Source organism: Oryctolagus cuniculus, chromosome 2 (genome assembly GCF_051225735.1).
Source record: "Oryctolagus cuniculus isolate XC-2025 breed Fujian yellow rabbit chromosome 2, ASM5122573v1, whole genome shotgun sequence".
In the NCBI taxonomy this organism is placed as follows: Eukaryota; Metazoa; Chordata; class Mammalia; order Lagomorpha; family Leporidae; genus Oryctolagus; species Oryctolagus cuniculus.
Window position 1 is genome coordinate 175,873,486 of NC_142868.1, and position 25,294 is coordinate 175,898,779.

At 43.3% G+C, this 25,294-nt stretch overlaps 3 protein-coding genes across 23 annotated transcripts in view; 1 reads left to right on the forward strand and 2 right to left on the reverse strand.

Annotated features, from left to right (window-relative positions):
• SLC30A6 (solute carrier family 30 member 6) overlaps positions 1–15,614 on the reverse strand; it is a 48,969-nt gene extending 33,355 nt beyond the window's left edge. For 11 of the 18 annotated variants that reach the window (XR_016229490.1, XR_016229489.1, XM_089326574.1 and 8 more), the window contains exons 1-4: positions 15,475–15,614; positions 6,815–6,901; positions 4,190–4,274; positions 2,428–2,470 (exon numbers count right to left, since the gene is read on the reverse strand). Coding sequence is in view for 9 of the 18 variants with exons in the window: in XM_089326574.1 (XP_089182700.1) it covers positions 2,428–2,470; positions 4,190–4,274; positions 6,815–6,901; positions 15,475–15,552 (293 nt within the window). In the remaining 9 variants the exon portion in view is untranslated. The remainder of the gene's footprint in view (positions 1–2,427; positions 2,471–4,189; positions 4,275–6,814; positions 6,902–15,474) is intronic. The other 7 variants (XM_089326571.1, XM_051843032.3, XM_089326575.1 and 4 more) reach the window with 5 other exon arrangements.
• The window catches only part of MEMO1 (mediator of cell motility 1), a 652,780-nt gene that overhangs the window by 398,827 nt on the left and 228,659 nt on the right, over positions 1–25,294 (forward strand). The gene's annotated exons all lie outside the window — the stretch shown is intronic.
• Positions 18,949–25,294, reverse strand: part of SPAST (spastin) — a 71,076-nt gene continuing 64,730 nt past the window's right edge. For all 4 annotated transcript variants that reach the window (XM_070069271.2, XM_070069269.2, XM_070069270.2 and 1 more), the window contains 2 exons: positions 24,146–24,186; positions 18,949–21,851 (listed from right to left, as the gene is read on the reverse strand). In XM_070069271.2, coding sequence (XP_069925372.1) covers positions 21,729–21,851; positions 24,146–24,186 — 164 coding nt within the window. In that variant the 3' untranslated portion in view covers positions 18,949–21,728. The remainder of the gene's footprint in view (positions 21,852–24,145; positions 24,187–25,294) is intronic.

Here is a 25,294-nt window from a genome sequence, read left to right on the forward strand (position 1 = left end):
ATTCTCTTAAGAGTTTAAGTCTCGGGGCTGGTGCCGTGGCTCACCAATCCTCCACCTGTGGTCCAGCACTCCGGGTTCTAATCCCGGTTGGGGCAACAGGTACTAGTCCTGGTTGCTCCTCTTCCACTCCAGCTTTCTGCTGTGGCCCGGGAGGGCAGTGGAGGATGGCCCAAGTGCTTGGGTCCCTGCACCTGCATGGGAGACCGGGAGAAAGCACCTGGCTTCTGATCAATGTAGCACCGGCTGTAGCGGCCATTTGCGGGGTGAACCAACGGAAGGAAGACCTTTCTCTCTGTCTCTCTCTCACTGTCTATAACTCTACCTGTCAGATAAAAAAAAAAAAAAAAAAAAAAAAAAGAGAGTTTAGGTGTATTTTTTTTTTTTTACAGGCAGAGTTAGACAGTGAGAGAGAGAGACAGAGAGAAAGGTCTTCCTTTTTACGTTGGTTCAACCCCCAAGTGGCCACTATGGCCGGTGCATGGCGGCCGGCGCGCTGTGCAAATCAGAAGCCAGGAGCCAGGTGCTTCCTCCTGGTCTCCCATGTGGGTGCAGGGCCCAAGCATTTGGGCCATCCTCCCCTGCCTTCCTGGGCCACAGCAGAGAGCTGGACTGGAAGAGGAGCAACCGGGACAGAATCCGGTGCCCCAACCGGGACTAGAACCCAGTGTGCTGGCACCGCAGGTGGAGGATTAGCCTAATGAGCTGCAGCGCCGGCCAAGTGTAGGTCTATTATTCAACTTTTTATTTTGTTTATTTTTTTTCTTATACAGTACTCTCCTCTTATCTGTGAGGGATGTTTCAAGATCCATAGTGAATACCTAAAAGCACAGATAGTACCACACTCTCTATACTGTTTTTTCTTGTCCATATCTACCTATAATAGTCTATAATAAATGGACAACACTATTATTATTATAAATATAATAATTATAACAATATGCTGTAATAAAAATTCTATGAGGGGTTGGCACTGTGGTGTGGTAGGTTAAGCCATCGCCTGCAACAACTCATATGAGTGCCAGTTCAAGTTCCAGGTGCTCCACTTCTGACCCAGCTCCCTGCTAAGGGCCTGGGAAAGCAGTGGAAATGGCCCAATTGCTTGGGCCCCTGCACCCACGTGTGCAGAGACCTGGAAGCAGCTCTTGGCTTTTGGCTTCAGATCAGCATGGCTCCTATTGTTGTGGCCATTTGGAAAGTGAACCAGTGGATGGAATACCTCTCTCTCTCTGTCTATCCCCTTCTCTGTCAGTAACTCTGCCTCTCAAATAAATAAATAAATCTTTAAAGAAAAATTATAAGATTAAAAAAATGTTATATGATTGTGGACTCTCTCAAAATATCTTATTAGACTGTACTCTTTTTCTTGTCATGATGTAGCAACGATACAATGTCTACATGTGAGACAAAGTGAGATAAATGACATAGGATCTACAGCAGGCTACTATGTGAGCACTGCAACACCATGATTTAATCTGATAACCCAGAGGACAACTAGGCAATCAAGGATGGGAAGTATATATAATGTGGATACACTAGACAAAGAGATGGTTCATAGGCAGGATGCAGTGAGTGGGACAGTACATCATGCTACTCAGTATGCAATTTAAAATTATTATTTCTGGAATTTTCCATTTAATATTTTCAGATTATGGTTAACTGCAGATAACTGAAGCTATTGGAAAATAAAATTACAGGAGATGAAATCACAGATCAGGGGGAACTGCTGTGAACTTAGAATAAGTTCATTTAGTTTGCTAAATTAGGGACAATTGACATGTTATGATTTCAAGTGTTTCTAAGAACATGGTTTATCTTTCCATTTTGTCAGGTCTTTTCTAGCCCTTCAGAATTACCTTGAAGTTTTCTTTATACAGAATGTATACATATCTTTTTATGCCTTGTTATTATTCTTTTTTATTTCTGTTTAATTATATATTTTCTTCCATATGTCTCTTGTTTATATGTCCTATATTGATAGTTTGCTTAAGCAAAGAAAACTTGTGGCCAGCGCTCTGGTGTAGCAGGAAAGGCCACTGCCTGCAGTGCCAGCATCCTATATGGGCATTGGATCGAGTCCTGGCTGCTCCACTTCCGAACCTCTCTGCTATAGCCTGGGAAAGCAGTAGAAGACGGCCCAAGTCCTTAGGCCCCTGAACCCGCATAGGAGACCCGGAAGAAGCTCCTGGCTCCTGGCTTCAGATTGGCCCAGCTCTGACTATTGTGGCCATCTGGGGAGTGAACCAGCAGATGGAAAACCTCTCTCTCTCATTCTCTGTGTCTCTGCCTCTCTGTAACTCTGCCTTTCAAATAAATAAATAAATCTTAAAAAAAAAAAAAAAAAAAAAAAAAAAAACAACTTCTCCATAAATTCAATGCAATCAATTCCTTATTGGTTCTAAAACATCACAGAGTCTTTCTAAAACTTACCTAAAAAGATCAAAAATGGTCAGGTAGGTATAGGCAGTTAAAGCTGCAAAACAACAAAAAGACGGATTAAAATGGCACTAAGGGGGCACGCAGTTGGCCCAGCAGTTATAACACTGGCTAGGATGCCCACATCCCATGTCAGTGCACCTGGATCTGAATGCCAGCTCTGCTTCTGGAGCAGAACTGTGAGGCAGCAGTGCTGGCTCACATTAACTGTGTTCTTGCCAACCATGTGGGTGGCCTAGGCTTTTGGCCTGATCCAGCCCCAGTTGTTGCAGGCATTTGGTGAGTGAACCAGCAGTTGGGAATGCCTTTGTCTATCTGTTTCTCTCTCTAACTCTAAAGAAAAAAATGTTATGGAAATTTTTCTTAAGAAAATATAACCAGTCTATAAAACTGTTCATAACAAGAGCATCCATTAACAAAAAAAAAAATGTTTTGAGTCATGGCCAATCTCATATAGGCAACTCCTAATAAATTTTGTTTATTAAACAGCCAAGGCTGTTAGCATAAAACCTTCCTTTAGAACTGGATTTCTCTATCTTCAGAAATGAAGCAATAAATACACAAAAGGCCTGTGGCTATTTTTCTATCTGCTTTCAGTACTACTTTAAGTGCATTATTTCAATAGCAAGAAGAAACTAATGAAGCATAAAATCATAGAAGGTCAAGATCACACACACAAAAAATTCCCTTTTTAAGTAAAAGCAAGCAAACCTCAAAATCTTATATAAACTATATAAATTAAAGGTTGTCAAAAGATTTATTTATTTGAAAGGCAGAGTAACAGAGAAGGAAAGTGAGAGAGAAAGAGAGACAGAGAGACAGAGAGACAGAAAGAGAGAAAGAGAGAGAGAGAGAGAGAGAGAGAGAGAGAACGCTTTCATCTGCAGGCTCACTCCCTAAAAGGCTGCAGTGGCTGGCGTTGGGCCAGGTTGAAGCCAGGAACCCATAACCCCATCCTGGTTTCCCACGTGGGTAGCTGCGGACATGTACTTAGGCCATCATCTGCTGTTTTTTCAAGTATATGAACAGGGAGCTGGGGCTGGATGGGATATGGCTCATCCAGAACTTAAACCAGCTTGAACCAGCACATCATACGGAATGCTAGCATCACAGGCAGCAGCCTAACCCATTGTGCCACAACACTTATTCCTACATTCAAGTTTTAATCCATCTTGTTAAAAAGAAATCTCGGGGCTAGAACTGTAGCAAAGCTTAAGCCTCTGCCTGCAGTGCTGGCATCCCAAATGGGCACCAGTTCAAGACCCAGCTGCTCCACTTCCGATCCAGCTCTCTGCTAATGCCCCTGGGAAAGCAGAAGAAGATGGGCCAAGTATTTGGGACCCTGCACCCACATGGGAGACCCTGATGAAGCTCCCAACTGTTGTGGCCATTGGGAAGTGAACCAACAGACAGAAGATTTCTCTTTCTCTCCCTCTTTCTCTCTCTTTCCCTCTCTGTATCTCTGCATTTCAAATAAATAAGTAAACCTTAAAAAAAAAAAAAAAAAGGGAAAAGAAAAAGAAAAACAAGTCTATTTCACAATAGATTCAAAAGTTTGCTTTCTTTAATAACATCTTATTTAAAATGATAATGTAGTAACAGATCAACAGACTTTATGGGGCATATTCTCATTTAAATCACTAGAGTTATATATATTATATATTTTAGAATAATAGCCTATGTAAAGAAGATGTCTCTTTATTTAAAATCAGAATGAGTGAAATTAATAAACAACTCCATGAAAATGAAAATATACCTATACTATTAGTGGAACTGCACCACATAAGCAGGAAGCCAGTACATATCAAGTTTATCGCACCAAAGAGCAGGATCTTCCAGGACTGCAAAAAACAAAGTCACTCTTATTTGTACAGTACATCTCAAGTTGGTTTAATTTATACTCTGATACGCAAAGGACTAAACACAACTTCCTCCAAAAAGTCTCTGTCACATTTTCTATAGCTCTATCCAGCAAGTTACTACTTTAATACACAAATCTAAAACAGTAATTTCAGAAGGACTCAAGAGAAAATCAATTCTTACATAGAACTTCTCAAATAGTAAAGAAAAAAATGCATCTGTACGTACATAATTTTCTTTATACAGAGACAAGAATAAAGCAAAGAGGGTAAAATATAAGCAACTGGTGAATCTGATAAGACATGATGGTGTTACACTAATCATGCTACTTTCTATTTATCAAATAAGGCATACAAGATAGAACTGCAGAGGAGGGGACAATCCCAGTTTAGAAGTTCTGAGAAATGGAAAGACCTGAGATAAGCCTTGACAGCTAAGATGTAGCCAGACAGAGGGAGGAGGAAGAGCACTCCAAAACCAATGGAAGAAGAAATCAAAAAGTGCTTTTTAATTTTGTTCTGCCCTACTTCCTAAAAGAAAGAAAACCTATGCTTCTTTAGAGGGGAAAGAAATTAGCAAAAAGACAGTTACTTGGAAGCAAGTTTTTAAAAAATATTTATTAATTTATTTGAAAGGCAGCATGAGAGAGACAGAGGCAGAGAGACAGATCATCATGACAGCCCTTCTGCAGGTTATCCTCTGTTTTGAGTCCCACTTTACAATATTAAGTTTTGTAAATGGACTTGAGGCTACTTTTCTAGAAAGTTGTAGGCTATTAGCTAAGTGCACTCTTCACTTCTTTCAAGCTAACAATTTCCATGTCCGTTCAATCATCTTATACTTCTTTTCTTGTTCCTTTTTAAACCTCTATCTTCCATCTGAGTTCAAAGACCATTCTGTCTTATACCTAATTACCTCTAAAGCTATACCGGTTTAATTTTGCATCACACCAGGTTAAGCTGCTGCTTGGGACACCTACATTCCATTTCAGAGAGCCTGTTTGAGTTTATTCTACTCTGCTTCCAAGTCAGATTCCCACTAATGTACCTGGGAAGACACTGGATGACGTCCCAAGTAGTTGGGTCCCAGTCCCTCTTGTGGGAGACTTGAATGGAGCTCTGGGCTACTGGCTTTAGCCAGGCCCACACTGGCTGTTGCAGGATTTGAGGAGGGAATCAAGAATGGAAGATTTCTCTTTCTCTCTGCCTCTCCTGTCACTCTACCATTCAAATAAATAAAGCTTTTAAAAAAATAAATAAAAAGGAGACCCAGAACGAATTAACTTCTGAAAATGGAACATATAATTATGACACAAGAGTTTTGCACGGTGGCAGTATCGCAACCAGTGAGCTATATCAGAGGTGCGATTAATGCTAATAATTACCTGGCTTCAGCTCCTGAAGCCAGCTTCTTGCTAAGGTAGAACCAGGGAGGCAGCCAGTGATGGCTCAAGTAATCGGGTTCCTGCCACCCATATGGGAGACCTGGACTGAGTTCCTGGTACTCAGCTTCAGACTGGCCCAGTCTCAGCCACTGCAGGAATCTGGGGAGCATTCACGCATTCTGTATCTGTCTGTCTCTCTACATTTCCTTGTTTCTATGTCTATCACATAAAATTTGTATGAAAAAAGACTAATTTATTTATTTTAAAGGTAAAATAACAGAGACAGAAGGACAGAGAGATCCACTGGTTTACTTCCCAAATGGCTGAAATGGCCAGGCCTGGACCAAGCTGAAGTTAGCAGCCAAGAGCTTCTTCTGGTCTCCCATGTGGGTGGTAAAGGCCTAAGCACTTGAGCCATCTCTGGAGCCCCAGCATGCACACCAATACGGAGCTGGATTGGAAGTGGAGCAGCTGGGACTCAAACTAGCACTCATGGGAAGCTGGTATGGCAGGCCACAACTTAATCAGCTGCATCACAGCCCCAAGAACATTATTTTCAAAAAAATTGCAAAACATGGTGCCAGCGTTGTGGCATAGCGGGTAAAAGCCACTGTGCCACCAGGTCCCATATGGGCAACAGTTCAAGTCCCAGCTGCTCCACTTCCAATCCAGCTCCCTGCTAATGGCCTGGGAAAGTAGTGGAGGAAGGCTTGGGCCCCTGCCATCCATGTGGGAGACCCAGAGGAAGCTCTTGGCTTCGGCCTGGCCCAGTCTCAGCTGTTGCAGCCACCTGGGGAGTGACCCAGCGATAGAAGATTTCTGTCTCTCCCTCTCTCTCTGTAACTCTTCCAAATAAATAAATCTTTAAAAAAGTTACAAAAAAAGTTTCCTTAAAACACTTCAGAATCTGAAAAAAAACTTTAACTGAAGCCTTGCTTCCTCCCACCAAAGCAAATCAAAAGCACAACAAACAACAGCAATTTTACACTTAAAAAATACTGGTCTAACATGGAAAAAATTCAAACTGTAGTAGGATTGAGAGTGATTTCGATTTGCCTTAAAAATTATTATTTTCTTTTCTTACTATTACTGGATTTTTTTGTGCAATAGTTAAAATTAGAGTTAAGGAATACTTACCCTTCGGTCGGCTGCTACAAGTCTAAATTCGTGTAATAACTTGCCAAAAAAAGATCTTTGTGGTTTTCGAAAGAGATGAATTGTCCCCTTTAAAATAAAATACATACAAGTCAGCATTCAAGTGACTACTGTTCTGCAGAGGTCCTGGGATGTGATACAGTAGTAACAACAACTAGCACAGACTGAGCAGTCAACAAGTGCCAAGCACTTACACTACACTCTTGCATGTATGTACTGATTTACAACAGCCCTATGAGGAAGAAACAATGCTTTCTAAAGTTGTCCAAAGTCATACTGAAAGTAAACAGCTAAGAAGGAATTCAAGTGAAGGCCCACACTCTATTATAAATGGATAAGGCAAGGTGAAACAAAACGGTATGCCAAGGAGCTCTACTAAGAAAAAGTAATACTACGGTTATGGTTAAAGCCACACACACAAAAGTTCTGGCAACTATTATTACAGTCAAACTCCTGTGGTTCTCTCTGGGGCTTTCAAAGTGTCTGACACCCTCACTAGTGTCTGTGCCCCTGCTGGCGCACAGTATGGGACGAGCATGGAATGGGCTTAGCTGAATTACAGTGAGAAAGGAAATCAAGTGGCAACTACATGGGACTCCCCACCAATGTGTAGCAAAGCAAGTGGGGAGCCTTAGCAAAATCGAGAGCTCAAGCTCAAATGAGAAACTATACTACTTATAATAAAGGCAGTATCCAGGGGCCAACCCTGTGGGGTAGAAGGTTAAGCTGCCTCCTGCAGTGCCAGCATACCATATGGGCACCAGTCCCAGTCCTGGCTGCTCCACTTCGGATCTAGCTCCTCCATTTCCAATCCACCTCCCTGCTAATGTGCCTGGGAAGGCAGTAGAAGACAGTCCAAGTCCCTGGGCCTCTGCCACCCATGTGGGAGACTGGGAACCTCGGCTTGGTCCAGCACTAGCCATAGTGGCCATCTGGGGAGTAGACCAGAGGATGGAAGATGTCTCTCTCTCCTCTCTGTATCTCTGCCTTTCAAATGAATACATAAATCTTGTTAAAACAAACAAAAAATAAAGGCAGTATCTAGTATCAGTGGGAGAAAATATGAGCTAGTCAATAAATAATCCAGTAAGTGTAATGTTGCATCCTTCCTATATTCCTTACTTTATTATTTGAAAAATAAAAAAACTATAAAGTACTTCTAAAAAGTAAATATGTATAATTTAAAAATACTGGAGCTGGAGAGAACTTTCTTAATAAGTATAAAAACAAGAAGCTATAAAGAGAAAAAATTATCTAACTATATACTACATATTTCTGTATGGGATTATAATACCCTAGAGGAAAAAGAAAAAGAAAAACCCTAGGGAAGAAAAATTGTGGAAAAACCTGTAATTCATGATGAACAACGTGCCAATTTCTCTATCCATAGTGCTTCTACAAACTAAAAGACAAATGACTCAATTAAGAGCTGTATATTGAGGGGCCAGCGTTGTGGCACAGCATGTTAAGCCGCTGCCTGCAGTACTGCATCCCATACTGGCACATTTTCAAGTCCCAGCTGCTCAACTTCGGATCCAGCTCCTTGCTGATGGCCTGGGAAAGCAGCAGAGGATGGCGCAAGTACTTGGGCCCCTGCACCCATGTGAGAGACCCATTAGAAGCTCTTGGCTCCTGGCTTCAACTTGCCCCAGCCCTGGCCATTGCAGCCATTTGGGGAATGAACCAGCAGATGGAAGAAATTTTTTTCTCTCGCTGTCTCTTCCTCTCTTTAACTCTTTCAAATAAATAAAAAATAATTTTTTAAAAAGGCATTAGAAGCATAATTTTTATATCCAAATAAAGACCAGTGTATGTGTTAACCCTAAGGTTCTTTTTTTGTTTGTTTGTTTAAAGATTTATTTATTTGAGGTCAGCGCCGTGGCTCAATAGGCTAATCCTCTGCCTTGCGGAGCCGGCACACCAGGTTCTAGTCCTGGTTGGGGTGCCGGATTCTGTTCTAGTTGCCCCTCTTCCAGGCCAGCTCTCTGCTATGGCCCGGGAGTGTAGTGGAGGATGGCCCAAGTGCTTGGGCCCTGCACCTGCATGGGAGACCAGGAGAAGCACCTGGCTCCTGGCTTCGGATCAGCGTGATGCGCTGGCCGCAGTGGCCATTGGGGGGTGAACCAACGGCAAAAGGAAGACCTTTCTCTCTGTCTCTCTCTCTCACTGTCCACTCTGCCTGCCAAAAAAAAAAAAAAAAAAAAAAAAAGATTTATTTATTTGAAAGTCAGAGTTACTCAGAGAGAGGAGAAGCAGAGGGAGAAAAGTCTTCCATCCGCTGGTTCACTCCGCAGATGGCTGCAACAGCCAGAGCTGCCCTGATCTGAAGCCAGGAGCCAGAAGCTTCTTCCGGGTCTCCCACACAGGTGCAGAGGCCCAGTGACTTGTACCATCTTCTACTGCTTTCCCAGGCCATAGCAGAGAGCTAGATCAAAAGTGGAGCAGCTGGGTCTGGAACTGGCACCCATATGGGATGCCGGCACTTCAGGGCAGGGCGTCAATCACAGCGCCAGCCCAAACCCTAAGGTTCTGCTAAGTTAGTCCAGTTTAAAAGAAACAATTCTGGGGCTAGTGCTGTGGTGCGGTAGGTAAAGCCGCCGCCTGCAGTGCCAGCATCCCATATGGGCGCCAGTTTGAGTCCCAGCTGCTCTACTTCCAATCCAGCTCTCTGCTATGGCCTGGGAAGGTAGCAGAAGATGGCCCAGGTTCTTGGGCCCCTGCACCTATGTGGGAGACCGGGAGGAAGCTCCTGGCTTCAGATGGGCACAGCTCTAGCCATTGGACCAACTGGGGAGTGAGTCAGCAGATGAAAGACCTCTCTCTCACTCTGCCTCTCCTCTCTCTGTGTAACTCTTTCAAATAAATAAATAAATCTTTAAAAGATAAAAAAAAAATACTATTTTCATTTGAGATGTTGTTAGTGTTAATAGAAATATTCCTTCCTTAAAGAATTGTGGGGGCCGGCGCCGCGGCTCACTAGGCTAATCCTCCGCCTAGCGGCGCCGGCACACCAGGTTCTAGTCCCGGTCGGGGCGCCGGATTCTGTTCCGGTTGCCCCTCTTCCAGGCCAGCCCTCTGCTGTGGCCAGGGAGTGCAGTGGAGGATGGCCCAGGTGCTTGGGCCCTGCACCCCATGGGAGACCAGGAAAAGCACCTGGCTCCTGGCTCCTGCCATTGGATCGGTGCGGTGCGCCGGCCGCAGCGCGCCGGCCGCGGCGGCCATTGGAGGGTGAACCAACGGCAAAGGAAGACCTTTCTCTCTGTCTCTCACTCTCACTGTCCACTCTGCCTGTCAAAAAAAAAAAAAAAAAAAAAAAAAAAAAAAAAAAGAACTGTGGGAGGGGGGATTTTTCTTGGTCCCAAAGATAGATTGTGCTTAGTACTGCTGTTGTCCCTGACTACCAGCCAACAAGAGAATTAGCAAGGTTCTTACGCCATTTTGATATTGAAAATAAAACAAAAATCCTAATGGTCATAACAGTTTCCAATATTGTTATTTGCTCTCCCTACCAGGATAAACTCCAAATTTTACAACCTGAAATTTTTATCTTTGAACTACTTAGCCTGTTCCTTCCAATCTTACCTCACTTCAGAGAGAAACCTTGAACTCCAGCCAAACTGGACTACCCCTTGACTCATGATCACACCTCTCTTGAGTGCAAAGGCCAGAACTGTCTCATCCAAGCTCTACTAGCCCTGTAACAGCCTCTTTCCTTATATAAGTGAGAGAAATGAATATTAGGTTAATGTCATTAGAATAGGGCTAAAAAGTTTCATGCTTCACCCCCTACATTAAGCCTTCCAAGATCATTTTCATTTGTGGTACTGATAATGTAGTTGACCATAGGATTGCCTTTATCTTGTTATCTTGACTTGTATGTTTTTTTTTTTAAATTAACTTTTTTTTAAAAGATTTATTTATTTATTTGAAAGTCAGAGTTACACAGAGAGAGGAGAGGTAGAGAGAGAAAGAGAGATGTCTTCCATCCGATGGTTCATTCCCCAATGGCTGCAGCTGCGCCAATCTGAAGCCAGGAGCCAGGAGCTTCCTCTGGGTCTTCCACACAGGCGCAGGGGCCCAAGCACTTGGGCCATCATCTACTGCTTTCCCAGGCCATAGCAGAGAGCTGGATTGGAAGAGGAGCAGTCGGGACTAGAACTGGTGCCCATATGGGATGCTGGCACTTCATGCCAGGGCGTTAACCCAATGCACCACAGCCCTGGCCTCTAAATTAACTTCATAATTGATAAGGACAAATTGCCTACATGTTCTAAGAAAGCATGGTTATACACATAGCATGTCCTTAATACATAACACAAGAATGGCTCAAGAAACCATTTTCCTACTAACCTTTAACAACAACAACAAAAAAGTTAAAGGGCCAGAGCTATGGCCTTGTGGGCTAAGCCTCTGCCTGTGGCACCAGCATCCCATATGGGCACTGGTTCATGTCCTGGCTGCTCCTCTTCCAATCCAGTTCTCTGCTTATGGCCTGGGAAAGCAATGGAAGATAGCCCTGCACCCATGTGGGAGACCCAGAAGAAGCACCTAGCTCTAGCCGCTGCAGACATTTGGGGACTGTACCAGAGGATGGAAGACCTCTCTCTCTCTCTCTCTCTCTCTCTGTAACTCTACCTCTCAAAAAAACAAATAAAAATATTTTAAAAAAAGTTAAATGCTATTTTCACTATATTATTTTTTAAAGATTTAAGATTTATTTATTGTATTGAAAAGTCAGTTACACAGAGAAGGAGAGAAAGAAAGAAGTCTTTTTTTCTTAGAGATTTATTTATTTATTTGAAAGTCAGAGTTACACAAAGAGCGAAAGAGAGGCGGGGGCTTTCATCTGCTGGCTCACTCCCCAACTGGCCACAATGGCTGGAGCTGTGCCAATCTGAAGCCAGGCGCTTCTTCCAGGTCTCCCATGAGGTGCAGGGGCCCAAGGACTTGGGACATCTTCTACTGCCTTCCCAGGCCTTAGCAGAGAGCAGGATTGGAAGTGGAGCAGCTGGGACTCGAACCAACACTCATATAGAATGCCAGCACTGCAGGCAGCGGCTTTACCCACTACGCCACAGTGGCTTCTCCCTATATTATTAATACTAATTTTTCAAGCACAAAAATGTAGTGCCATAGCTTATTTAGTGTTTTAGAAAATAGATATTTATTGAAAAATTCCCCCAGACTAGCCGCTACAGAACACTAGGAATACTAGTCAAATATGCAGGTCCTGCTCCCAAGGAGCTTACAGCCTAGGAAGTGAGAACACAACTAAACACACAACTTCAAAGTCCTGTGGCAGGGGCTACATGTTAATCACAGAGACACATGGTATCCAAATGTAACTATCAAATTAAAGCTGTGAGTTAACGAAGTTGTATAAACTGAAAAATCTCTGAATTTTAATAATTTCTTATCCCTCCACCTTCAGATCCCTTCACAAGCATTTTAGGCCAAGGTAGGTTTTCATGATATGTAAGCACTTTGTGATGCTTTATGTGACAAAACTGTGGCTTATCTATTTTATTTTTTTTAAGATTTATTTATTTATTTTACAGGCAGAGTTAGGGGGAAGAGAGGTCTTCCATCCACTGGTATACTCCTCAAATAGCTGCAATGGCCAGGGCTGGGCTGATCCGCAGCCAGGAGCTAGGAACTTTCTCCAGGTCTCCAGGTGGGTACAGGGGCCTAAGCACTTGGACCATCTTCTACTGCTTTCCCAGGCCATTAGGATGGAGCTGGACTGGAAGAGGAGCAGCCAGGACTTGAACCAGTACCCATATGGGATGCCTGTGCTACAGGAGGATGCTTAATCTGCTATATACCACAGCATTGGCCCCAGTTGCTTACCTATTAAAAAAAAAAAAAAAAAGGCCGGCGCCACGGCTCACTAGGCTAATCCTCTGCCTAGCGGCGCCAGCACACCGGGTTCTAGTCCCGGTCAGGGCGCCGGATTCTGTCCCGGTTGCCCCTCTTCCAAGCCAGCCCTCTGCTGTGGCCAGGGAGTGCAGTGGAGGATGGCCCAGGTGCTTGGGCCCTGCACCTCATGGGAGACCAGGAAAAGCACCTGGCTCCTGGCTCCTGCCATCGGATCAGCGTGGTGCGCAGGCCGCAGCGCGCCGGCCGCGGCGGCCATTGGAGGGTGAACCAACGGCAAAGGAAGACCTTTCTCTCTGTCTCTCTCTCTCACTGTCCACTCTGCCTGTCAAAAAAAAAAAAAAAAGCATCAAGTGAGGCTGACATTGTAGCACAACAGATTAAGCCAGGGCTTACAATTCCAGTGCCCCACACTGGAGTGTGGGTTTGAGTCTCAGCTGCCCTACTTCTGATCCAGCACCCTGACAATGTGCCTGGGAAAACAGGCAGAAGTAGCCCAAGTACTTGGGCCCCTGCCACTCATATGGGAGTCCCAATTGGAGTTCCTGGCTCCAGGCTTTGGTCTGGCCAACCCCAGGCCATTTCGGGAGTGAACCATCAGATGCGGACACTCTCTCTTTGTGTGTCACTCTGCCTTTCAAAAAAGTTAACTGAAAGAAGAAAAAAGCATCATCAATGTATAAAAGAGAAGCACCTAACAAGGTATTTGGACCTTGGGGTTAGGCCTATGAAAAAGAATTAGGGAGGGGCCAGCACTGTGGCTTAGCAGGTAAAGCAGCCACCTGAATACCAGCATCCCATATGGGCCCCAGTTTGTGTCCTGGCTGCTCCACTTCCGAAATAGCTCTCTGTTATGGCCTGGGAAAGCAGTAGATGATGGCCCAGGTACTTGGGTCCCTGCTCCCACATGGGAGACCCAGAAGAAGCTCCTGGCTCCTGGCTTCAGATCGGCCAGCTCCAGCCGTTGTGGCCAAATGGGAGTGAACCAGCGGATTAGAAGACCTCTCTCTCTCTCTCTGCCTCTTCTTCTTTCAAGTAGATAAATAAATCTGAAAAGAAAAAGGGGCAAGGGGCAAGGGGCAAGGGGCAAGGAAAGGAAAATAATTAAGGACCTGTAAATTATACTGATAAAGATGGGGGTAGGGGATAGACAGCAACTCAAAAGGATGGAAGACCATTTAAAAATTAGGTTCAAAGGCCATACAGTAAGATCAGCAAGCCATTGAGTGTGTGAGTGTGTGTGCGTGTGCATGTGGCAGGGGGGGTAGAGGGGGGAGGGGGTGGTTATGTAAAAAATAGGCTGTAAAGGCCAGAAGCTTCACTATGGATGGTTCAGTATTCTATGTTGACCAGCATTTGTCTACAGAAAAAAAAAAATTAAGCAAGGTAATGACATGGGCAAATTGTAGAAATTAACTCCAGCCATACAACAGTGAGGGTGTTAAATAAGAGCACAGCTGGAGGTTACACAGCCATAGCCAAAAAAAAAAAAAAACAACCAGAAAAACAAGGTAAACTTTCACCCACTTTATGTGCATGAATTTACAGACTTTCTGTGTGCAAAAGAACTACAGAAAACTGCAAAAAAAAAAAAAAAATGAGGTACACTGATAAGAAACTTTCTCGACTGTTTCCACTAGACCAAGAAACTGAATGACAACAGCTTAGGCACAGAAATGTAGTCCCTTTCTCATTTGTAGGCTTTTATGAAAAGCACCATGAGAGGCCGGTGCTGTGCCCAAATGGATAAAGCCACTTCCTGCAGTGCCAGCATCCCATATAGGTGCCGGTTCTAGTCCCAGTGATCCACTTCTGATCCAACTCCCTGCTAATGTGCCTGAGAAAGCAGCAAAAGATGGACCAAGTACCTGGGCCCCTGCACCCATGTGGGAGACCCACATGAAGCTCCTGGCTCCTGGTTTTGGATCAGCCAAGCTCCAACCTTTGTGGCCTTTTGGGGAGTGAACCAGCAGGTGGAAGATCTCTCTCTAACTCTCCCTCTCTATATATGCATATGCGCCTTTCAAATAAATAAATCTTCTAAAAATAAGGTGCACCACTGATTTTTCAGACACATTCAAAAAGGCAATCGCCGCTCTGACGGCTGAAATCACAATCAATTGCTTGTCTTGAGATGAAACCCAGAGATCTACGTATTCGATTTCTAAGGCCATAAAATGGGTTAATCCCTCTAAACGAATTCTAGGGGCAATTCCACGTCTCAGTGACCACAGCCTAAGCAGGGATCTTCCCCTCGTTCCTGCAAACAGCGGTAGGACGCTCGACAACACCCGACTTTCTGCAGCCACTGCTTAAGGAACTTGCCACTCAATAAAGCCAAGTTGCAGAGGGAGCCGTCCGCCTTAAAACGATACTCCAGCCTATATTCCGGCGGCGCTGTCACAGCTCTAGCCATCACGGCTGTCCCGCTGTTGTGCTGGTGAACATGTTTTCAGACCGCAGTCGCTGACGCCAGCCGACTTTTATTTCTACATCAAGGAAATTTCGCCCGGGGGAAGCCCTAAACGCGCCCGCAGCTGAAGGCCGGGAGCCCGAGCGGCAAAGGGACAGGGTGAGGGACCGGGGGGAATCGGGCTCTGGGGGGGACCTTTGGGGAGACAGACAGCCGCTCCTCCTGGGGAGCCCCGACCGCCACGACGCCGACCTCCGTGCTGGGCAGCTCAGGGACTGTCAGGCCACTTCAGGATGAGACACGTTACGTAGAACCCCCGAGGATAGAAACCCTAAACCCTCACGCAACTCACCATGATAAGGAGCCGCACAGCTCCCGCCGGAAGACGCTCTGGAGGTTCGTTTTTCCCAGTGCGGAAGGGGTGGGGCATCAGGGACCGATTGGCTGCGGGAGACTCCGGGGCGGAAGTGCGTGTCCCGACTCCAGGCCACGCCCCCTTCCCGGCTACCTCTGCGTTCTATAGAGGCGAGGCGGCGGCTAGAGCGGCTAAAAGGTGTTTTGTAGCCACGAGAGGCCTTTGCGTTAACCGAAGCGCTTTTACCTGTACTGTGTGATTTAGCCTTATGAATTAGATAATAGTCCCGTTTCCCAAGTGAGGAAGCGAAAAGATTAAGAAATTTGCCTGGGTTCATCTTGTTGACCGTAGTTGAATTTGAAGGCTGACCAATTACGGAGTACTGTGACCTACTTCCTAAAATCCTAAGTTGCTCATTAAAGTTAATTTTATTATAGAAGTAATGTCGGAACCAGCTATGTGGCCTAGCAGGTTAAGCCCTGCATCCCTTCAGAGCACCAGTTCCAGTCCGGGCAGCTCCACTTCCCAGCCTACTGCGCCTGGGAAAGCAGTGGAAGACGGCCCAAGTGCTGGGACTCCCACACCCACGTGGGAGGCCGAGGTGGAGTTCCAGGTTCCTGGTTGTGCCCTAATCCAGCTCGAGACTTAAAAAACTGCAATGACTGGGCTGGGCCAGGCCAAGGCCACGATCCAGGAGCTTCTTCGGGTCTCCCACATGGGTGCAGGGGCCCAAGCATGTTCCACGTTCCACTGCTTTCCCGGGAACATTAGCAGGGAGCTGCATTGAAAATGGAGCAGCCAGGACTCAAACTGGCGCCCACATGGGATGCTGGCACTACAGGCCGTGGCTTTAACCCACTGCACCACAGTGCCACTCCCTGAAGAAAAAATTGATTTTTAAAAATGAGACGACTAAACACCAAGTAGTCCATAGGAAGCTTTAATTCATTTAATGAGCCTTCAAAATAAAATTCTGATTTAAAGCCAGTCCCTCTCAAAGATTTTGCAAATCTGCATTTTTCTCTTTCTATTCAACTGTTCCTGTTGTAAAAGAGATCTTTTCTTCAGAGTTTTCTTAAGTAAAGCAAAAATCACAGTGTAAACTTACTAGAGGAGGCCCATGCTGTGGTGCAGCGGGCTATAGCCCTGGCCTGCAGCGCCAGCGGGAGTCCTGCCTGCTCCACTTCTGATCCAGCTCTCTGCTATGGCCTGGGAGAGCAGTGGAGGATGGCCCAAGTCCTTGGCCCCTGCACCTATGTGGGAGACCCGGAGGAAGCTCCTGGCTCCTGGCTTCAGATCAGTTCTGGCGATTGCAGTCATCTGGGGAGTGAACCAGCAGATGGAAGACCTCTCTCTCAGGCTCTACTTCACTCTGTAACTATTTCAAATAAAATAAATCTTAAAAAAAAAAAAAAAACTCACCAGAGCAGAAGTCAGATTTATAGACATTAAATAAAATCTCAGCTCTAGAGCCCCAGCTTCGGCTCCTGACTCCAGCTTCCCGCTGGTGCAGACCCTGGGAGGCAGCCAGGGATGGCTCAGGTGACTGGGCTCCTGCTACCCACATGGGAGGCCTCGATTCAGTTTCTGGTTCTGGTCTTCAGTCCTGCCCAGTCTGGGCATGGAGAGTGAATGATTGGAATCCTCTTCCTCCTTTCTCTGGCTTCTCATAAAAAAAAAAAAAAAAAAAAAAAAAAAGTTCACAAGATGCATCTGCAGGATGCAACCACCCCAATATAGCTTCCTGCCTGTGTTCTAAATTCAGTTCAAACATGAGTTATCCTGAGTCCAGCGCTGCCTGACGTTGAGGCCTGGGCTGGGTCTGGACTCATCCCGCACCCTGGCTCTTCCATTCTTCTATTCCACCCATGGAAAGAGCACCTTCTTCCCAGTTGTGAGGGAGAGCTGAGCACACAGCAAATGGCACCTTCAGGGAGGGCTGTGAGAAAGAACAGTAAAGGTTTCATGCTAGATATGCTCTGGAAAGCTGTCCCAAGGATGTCAGGAACTTCCAGCACACATGAGGGGTCTGCTGGCTGGGATGCTGCTCGGTCTCAAGCGGTCAGGGGACAGGCTGCCGGGGAAGCAGGTGCTGCACCTGGCCTGGGAGCAGCCCCTGCCCAGGATGCTGTGGGACCCAGAGCACCCCTCCCCGGTGGGGAGACACTTTGAAACCAAACATCTCATTCTGCATCAAACATTTTCCCAGGTTTATTTATTTGAAAGGCAGAATGGGAGCGAAGGCAAGGGTGACATAAAATCTTCCACCTGCTAGTTCATTTGTTGGCTCCCAGGCCCATTAGCAGGAAGCCAGATAGAAAGGAGGTGGGACTTAACCCCAAGCAAGGCTTGACCGACTGTACAAGGACCACCATTCAGCACACTTATAATTTCTGCATGTATGCATTTATATTTCTACAAGTTCATGATTTATTGTCTAACTGTTCCAAATTTGTCCAGAGGTAGCCCCTTCAACCTGGTTTGTGTCACTTCAAATCATCATTCTTTTATTTTTTGACAGGCAGAGTGGACAGTGAGAGAGACAGAGAGAAAGGTCTTCCCTTTTACATTGGTTCACTCCCCAGTGGCCGCTGCGGCTGGCACGCTGCAGCCGCCGCACCACACTGATCTGTAGCCAGGAGCCAGGTGTTTCTCCTGGTCTCTCTTGAGGGTGCAGGGCCCAAGCACTTGGGCCATCCTCCACTGCACTCCCGGGCCACAGCAGAGAGCTGGACTGGAAGAGGAGCAACCGGGACTAGAACCCAGGGTGCCGGCGTGGCAGGCAGAGGATTAGCCTAGTGAGCCACGGCACCCACCAAATCATCATTCTTTTAAACCGTTTTCTTGATGCTGTGAAGGTTTGATTTCAAGCTTTGTTACACTGACTTTTCCATTTTGTCATTAGTTTAAGAATGTCAGTGCTAACACATGGTCCTTTCTGGATTTCAATGAGAAACACAAAGTATTTACTCAACTCCTCTTAGTGGAACTTGAATTTCAAACTCTGTATCCACAAGCAGCTACTTTTTTTTGGCTGGGTTCCCTTAAATATCACATTGTACATGTTGAATTTCTGAATCCACCAAGGCTCTTAATGTAGATTTTGGGCTGTCTGCTCTCTGAAGCCGCCTCAAGATTTCCAGCTGTTCTAGAAGCCCAATGACTGCTCAGCCTAGCAACACTGTCCCATTCTACTGCAATTCCTGAGTGAACTATACAAATTGGAAATTTCCCTAAGGCTGCAGTCAGTTAATATGAATCTCTTAATTCTCACACAGGATTTTGCACAGTTCCGGCCTGGTTTGGGTTGCTCTCCAGTCTTCTAATCATTGCTCTTTACATTTTCTCCAAGAGCTTCTACCTGTTGTTGTCTACAAGTCAGTCAGATACAAGATACTCCCTTCTTCATTATTAAACTGCAACCCCTGAAATATCAAGTTTTAAATTAAAAAAAAAAAACTAAAGGCGAAATAAAGTTGAGCATTTATTCCCAATCCATTAGGAAAAATGTGGCTACACATACCCTTTAATTCATTTCTTCTGAGGAAAAGTACAAAAGACTAGACTAAAATAAGACAGGCATTTAAAGGAAAATCCTTTGACTAGGAGTCCAAAAACAAACTGTAAATGCTTCGTTTTTCAAAAAGAATTAGTTTTGTACAAAATATGAACAATTTTACACTATAAACAAGGACTTCTGTATACACACTTAAATTAGAATTCTGGTATCTGCTTGACCTCCAATTTGTCTCCAGCACAAAGTATCCTTGCAGGCCATGACCTAAGAACCTGAAAAGGCAGACATCTTAGAATAAGTTTTAACCTTAACACAACTGGGAAGATGACATTGATTCTTTCCTGTGGCTCAATGTCTTGCACATCAGTAAGTTTTAATTTAGTTTACAAAACTCTGCCATATTAACATGAAGAACACATTAATGCTTAATGTTTAAGAATTATGTTTTAGGAGATAATACAACAGAGTGCAATACAAAATCTAAAAGGTCACAATCTAAATCTAATATTAATCCAGAAAACCTCAGCAACTCTACCTTTACTGAAAAAGGCAAACTTACCCCTTACCTCCTACTATATTATTACTCTATTTTCATGGCCTTTTTATGGAAAAAAACAAAAACAAAAACAAAAACACCCACAACTTAAAATTAAACTTGGTCATACTAACTCAGAGCAAACAGTCTTCCAGCACTAGTCTTTACTTCATCAGTAAAGAAACTTCTAAACATAGATGGATATTTTTACAATAATATAATTTGACTCAATGTTTGTGACAATATTAACTCTTCACATCTTGCAACATTTAACACCTATGTTTTCTAAAAACTTTCCAAATAGAACACTCAATTTTCAAGGAGATTGTATTTTAAAAGTTGAGCTGGAAACAGTCTTTTCACATGATTAGCCTGTTTTCTAAACATTAAGAATGTTAATTCCTCTATAAATGAAATTTTTAAACTTTACTAAAAATGTGATTTTATATTTTCCCAATTCTTCTCATCATGTGTACTTCATCAACATCTTTCATTTATCAGTATTTTATAAGTGATGCTTTAATGTTTGTGATATTAAAAAAAAGATACAACAAACCCTAATATATGCATAGCTATGGCTTAGGTTTTTTTTTTTTATCTCAGCTCTTTTTTTTTATTATGCAGGACATTCTATGATTAGAAGAGACATGTTGTAAGTTATGGGTACAAAGAATACATGATCTTAAGAAATCATACATTTATATTTCAATGAATCTTTAACAAGAACAAGATTAACTTAAAAAGAATGTATAATGTCTTCATTTTAGAATTCTTCTATAGTAGGTCCAGTTTCTAATTTTAATATATTTTCTTAAAACCACTGACATCTTTTGCAAAGTCTGCTACTACTATAAAATTATTCTTTTTACCCATGACATTTTACATAGCATCATTTAAGCACCAAAGAAAAGTTCTGTAAACAAGCTTTTAACCAGTAAACTAAGGGCAAATATCCATTTGCCTTTATTATAATATTTAAAAGGCCATGATATGAGTTTCTACTTTCTACAATGACATCTTTATAATAAAAACCAGGCATATTTATACAAACAAGAAACAATATTGTACATTTCTGGGGAACAAAAGGAAGATCAACAGATTAGAATTTTTTAGTAATAAAGTGAGCACAAGAAACTTATAAAATGTATGCAATGTATAAAAATTCAGTATTTTTTTTAAAGTTTCATTGAAGGGACTCATTTTTAAGAATAAAAGATGGTAGTTTCACTGGCTTATAATTATCCTGTAAACAGTAAGAAGGTAATAAGCAATAAATTAGAAATGTCCTAGCTCCCAGAATTTCCCTTTGCTTGCACTAGAACCACTTTTACAGCAGTTAAAATTGGCCCTCTTAAATATCTGAGTAATTCTAGCAGAAAATAAATTCCATTAGAAATAAGTTAACAGTCTACAATAGATTTCTGACAAGTATATTAGAAAAAAAATACTGCAGGTCACATGAGGACTGATCTACATGTTATATGACAGAGTAACTCAAGCTTTTAAACCATCTGCATTTCGCCAGATTTGCTTTGATGCTATTATATTGCTTTCTAACTGGTAGCAAGGGAATAGAAAAATAAAAAGTGAAAAGATCACAACAATTGTTTAAGGTCTGTAAATTTATGAAGAAAAAAACCTTCAAAATAACTTTTTCCTATTACTACTACTTAGGAAAAAGTTTCATTTGGCACACTGTAATTGTAAAAGAAAACAAACCAATTTAAGAGTGGTTGGCAGTCCAATCACCCATAGTTAAGACAAACAGCAGGAAAGCAAAATAAGAAAAACTACAATTTTAAGGGAAAAAAAAAGATGACAAACAAAGGCTCTTATGTCTTCTACCATTCACGGTCTCTGGAATACTTTCATCTGCAACACATATACAAATTATTATTTACATTATGATTATATTGGAAAAGACGACCAGAATCAGTCTTTGTTGTGCTCTAACTTAGTGTCCACTGGAATAATCAGGACCATCAAGGCAAGAAGGCCTTAAAACAACAAAATACTCCATTTGCATTTTGAATTTTATTTAAACTTGTGTTCTGGCTCATCTTCAAGTTTGGTGTACAAATCATTTTTAAGACTCAAGTCCTGTAAACTTAGGTCAAGCTTCAATAGCTGACAACTGTTCAATGCAGATCCTTTCTTGCTTGCTTGCTGTATGTTCTGCAGGCTTACAAAGGTGTTTCCTTAAACGGTGGTGTCTCCAAAGTCCTTGTTCCAACGAATGTATGCTTCTAAAGTTTGAGGGCTCACGCTGCGTTTGATCTTTTTCAAGGATTCAGTGAAGTCTGATAATCGAATATTTCTCATCTAGATTTTAAAAATGACATACAAATGATGAACAGTTGGTAGCTAAGAATGGATTAAAGTAACAATGTTGCTATTTATTATTGTTACAATAAACATGCATAAACAAATTCTTAGAAAATCAAGTCAATCATCTTAATACATTTTCTATATTCCAGAAGAAATATTAAGCTTGCTAGATTATATGCCTTACAAAAATCTTAATACAAGGCAAGGGGCTGGCATTGTGGCGTAACAGGTTGAGCTGTCATCTGTGATGCCAGCATCTCACTTGGGCACTGGTTCAAGTCCTTGCTGTTTTGCTTCTGATTCAGCTCCCTGCTAATGTGCTTGAGAAAGCAACAGAAGATGGCCCATGTGCTTGGGCCCCTGCACCCATATGGGAAACCTTGAAAAAGCTTCTGGCTCCTGGTTTCAGCCTCGCCTAGCCGCAGCTGTTGCAGCCATTTGGACAGTGAACCAGAGGATGGAAGATCAATCTCTGTAATTCTTTCAAATAAATAAACCAATTAAATCTTTTTAAAAAATTATGAATCAGAGAAAATGGACTTGAGGCTTATACTTTAAATGTGGATTTTTAAGGTAACAGTAGCTAATCACCAAAGTGTGTATTTGGAATTCTCTTCCTAAGCTTTACTCATACCAAACACACCCTGAGATAACTAGAGTATTTAACTTGGGAAGAAACATGCAAGAAGTTTATGGGTTTTTCAATAATATAGCTGATTAACCACAATACACAAAATGCCTAATTAGATCATTTCAAGTTTTCTCAGAAACTTTAAGAAAAAAAGACTTCCAAATTGTACTTAAATATATTTATTCTCTGTGTGAAAATTACCAACCCCTGTAGAAAATTGGGCCATTGGGCTAGCAACTGTGGCTCAATAGGTAAAGCTGCCACTCCAACACTGGCATCCCATATGAGCATCAGTTCAAGTCCCTGTTCTTCCATTTGCCATCCAGCTCTCTGCTATGGCCCGGGAAAGCAGCAGAAGACGGCCCAAGTCCTTGGGCCACTGCAGCCATGTGAGAGGATCTAATTGTTCCTTTCAAATATATCTTTTTTAAGATTTGAGTCAATTAGAGACAGAGAGACGGAGAGACAGGGAAAGATCTTCCATCTGTTGGTTCACTACCCATATGGCCACAATGGCCAGCACTGGGCGAGGTGGTAGCCAGGAGCTCTCCTGGGTCTCCCATATGTGCACCAGGAGCCCAAGCACTTCAGCCATCTTCCACTGCTTTTCTCAGGCCAACAGCAGGGAAGTAGATGGGAAGTGAGCAACCAAGACATGAATCAACACTCATATTACTCGCCACCCCCAGTAAAATAAATCTTTAAAAGAAAAGGGAAGGGGGTCGGTGCTGTGGTGTAGTGGGTAAAGCAGGCACCTGCAGTGCCGGCATCCCATATGGGCACCAGTTCAAGTCCCGGCTGCTCCACTTCCAATCCAGCTCTCCGCTATGGCCTGGGAAAGCAGTAGAAGATGGCCCAAGTCCTTGGGCCCCTGCACCCACGTGGGAGACCCAGAAGAAGCTCCTGGCTCCTGGCTTTGGACTGGTGCAGCTCTGGCCATTGCAGCCATCTGTGGAGTGAGCCAGCAGATGGAAGACCCCACCCCCACCCTGGCCTCTGCATCTCTGTAGCTGCCTTTTTTTTTTTTTTTTTGACAGGCAGAGCGGACAGTGAGAGAAAGAGAAAGAGAGAAAGGTCTTCCTTTTGCCGTTGGTTCACCCTCCAATGGCCGCCATGGCTGGCGCGCTGCGGCCGGCGCACCGCACTGATCTGAAGGCAGGAGCCAGGTGCTTCTCCTGGTCTCCCATGGGGTGCAGGGCCCAGCACTTGGGCCATCCTCCACTGCCTTCCCGGGCCACAGCAGAGAGCTGGCCTGGAAGAGGGGCAACTGGGAAAGAATCCGGCGCCCCAACTGGTGTGCCGGCGCCGCTAGGTGGAGGATTAGCCTATTGAGCCGCAGCGCCAGCCAACTGCCTTTCAAATAAATAAATAAATCTTATTTTTTTAAAAAAAGTTTATTTTCACAATGTATAAAACCCTCAAATGTTTAATGATTTTTAGTTTTTACGTGATTGGATAAGAAAATTAATGAATATGCATATTTTTCTCCTCTACGGAAGAATATAAGAGAATAATTTCATAGGCCATCCTATTCTGAAATGAAGCCGTCAATCTTTTCTAGGGTCTAATTAAATACATCAAAAGAAATCCAAGTGAAAAATTGCAGGTATTATAATACAGAACATCATGTAATGGACACAACTGATTCGTGGCATACCTCACTTGCAGACATGTTCTTTACCTGTTCCGGTTTCAGTTCTGTAAAATAGAAAAAGGCAGGCACTTAAAAAAAAGAGAAGATTCTGAAGTTTAAATTGCTGCAGGGTAAAATCTAGTAAATGATCAAAAAGAATCCATTCATTGTAAGTCATTACATTAAAAGAGACACATTAACACTGAGGGTACAAAAAATTTATTAGTGCTTACAACAGAATAATATTCCTTCTGAGGAATAACTGAAAGGGATTCAATTTCCTGCACTGTTGCACAAAAGAACAGACTTCACTAATTTTCAAGTGACCTTTGGGGCCAACATTGTGGCATAGCAGGTAAAACCGTCGCTTCCAGGGCCGGAATCCCATGTGGGCGCTGGTTTGAGTCCCAGTTACTCAACTCCCAACAGAACTCTCTGCTGTGTCCCGGGAAGGCAGTGGAGGATGGCCCAAGTCCTTGGTCCCTTGCACCCACATGGGAGACCCAGAAGAAGCTCCTGGTTCCTGGCTCCTGTGGCCCACTGGGGAGTGAACCAGCAGAAGGAAGACCTCTCTCTCTCTGCCTCTCCTTCTCTATGTAACTGACTTTCAAATAAATAAATAAATCTTAAAAAAAAAAAGTGACCTTAAAAGGATGTAACTTGTTCTTAACTTGTTCTTTACAAAAGGCATTACTTTGACATTTTTATCCCAAAACTTTTGTCTGCTTCAGATAACAGCTACAAAAAAAAGAAAGATTCATACATTAGCTATTCTTTTTTTTAAAGATTCATTTTATTTATTTGAAAGGCAGAGAGAGGTGGAGATAAAGAGGTCTTCTATCTGCTGGTTCATTTCCCAAGTGGCTGCAACAGGACTTGAACCAGCACCCATACGCCACTGGGGCTTTAACCCACTGTGCCTCAGCGCCAGCCCCTAGCTATTCTTTTTGAGTCTGCAAACTAAATAGCATTTCATGCAATTGGCTGCAAGAGTTTGTTTAACCAGAGTTTCAAAATACATTCTCAAGGTTACATGGTTTATTTTCCAAAGCAGCAGTTCTAAATCAGTAGTTTCACTGTGGGAAATATGTACCAGTATTAAAGAAAGCAAAAAGTTTTGGTATGATATAGGCTTTTAACACAAATTATGGCAGAAATGACATCTTTCTCATT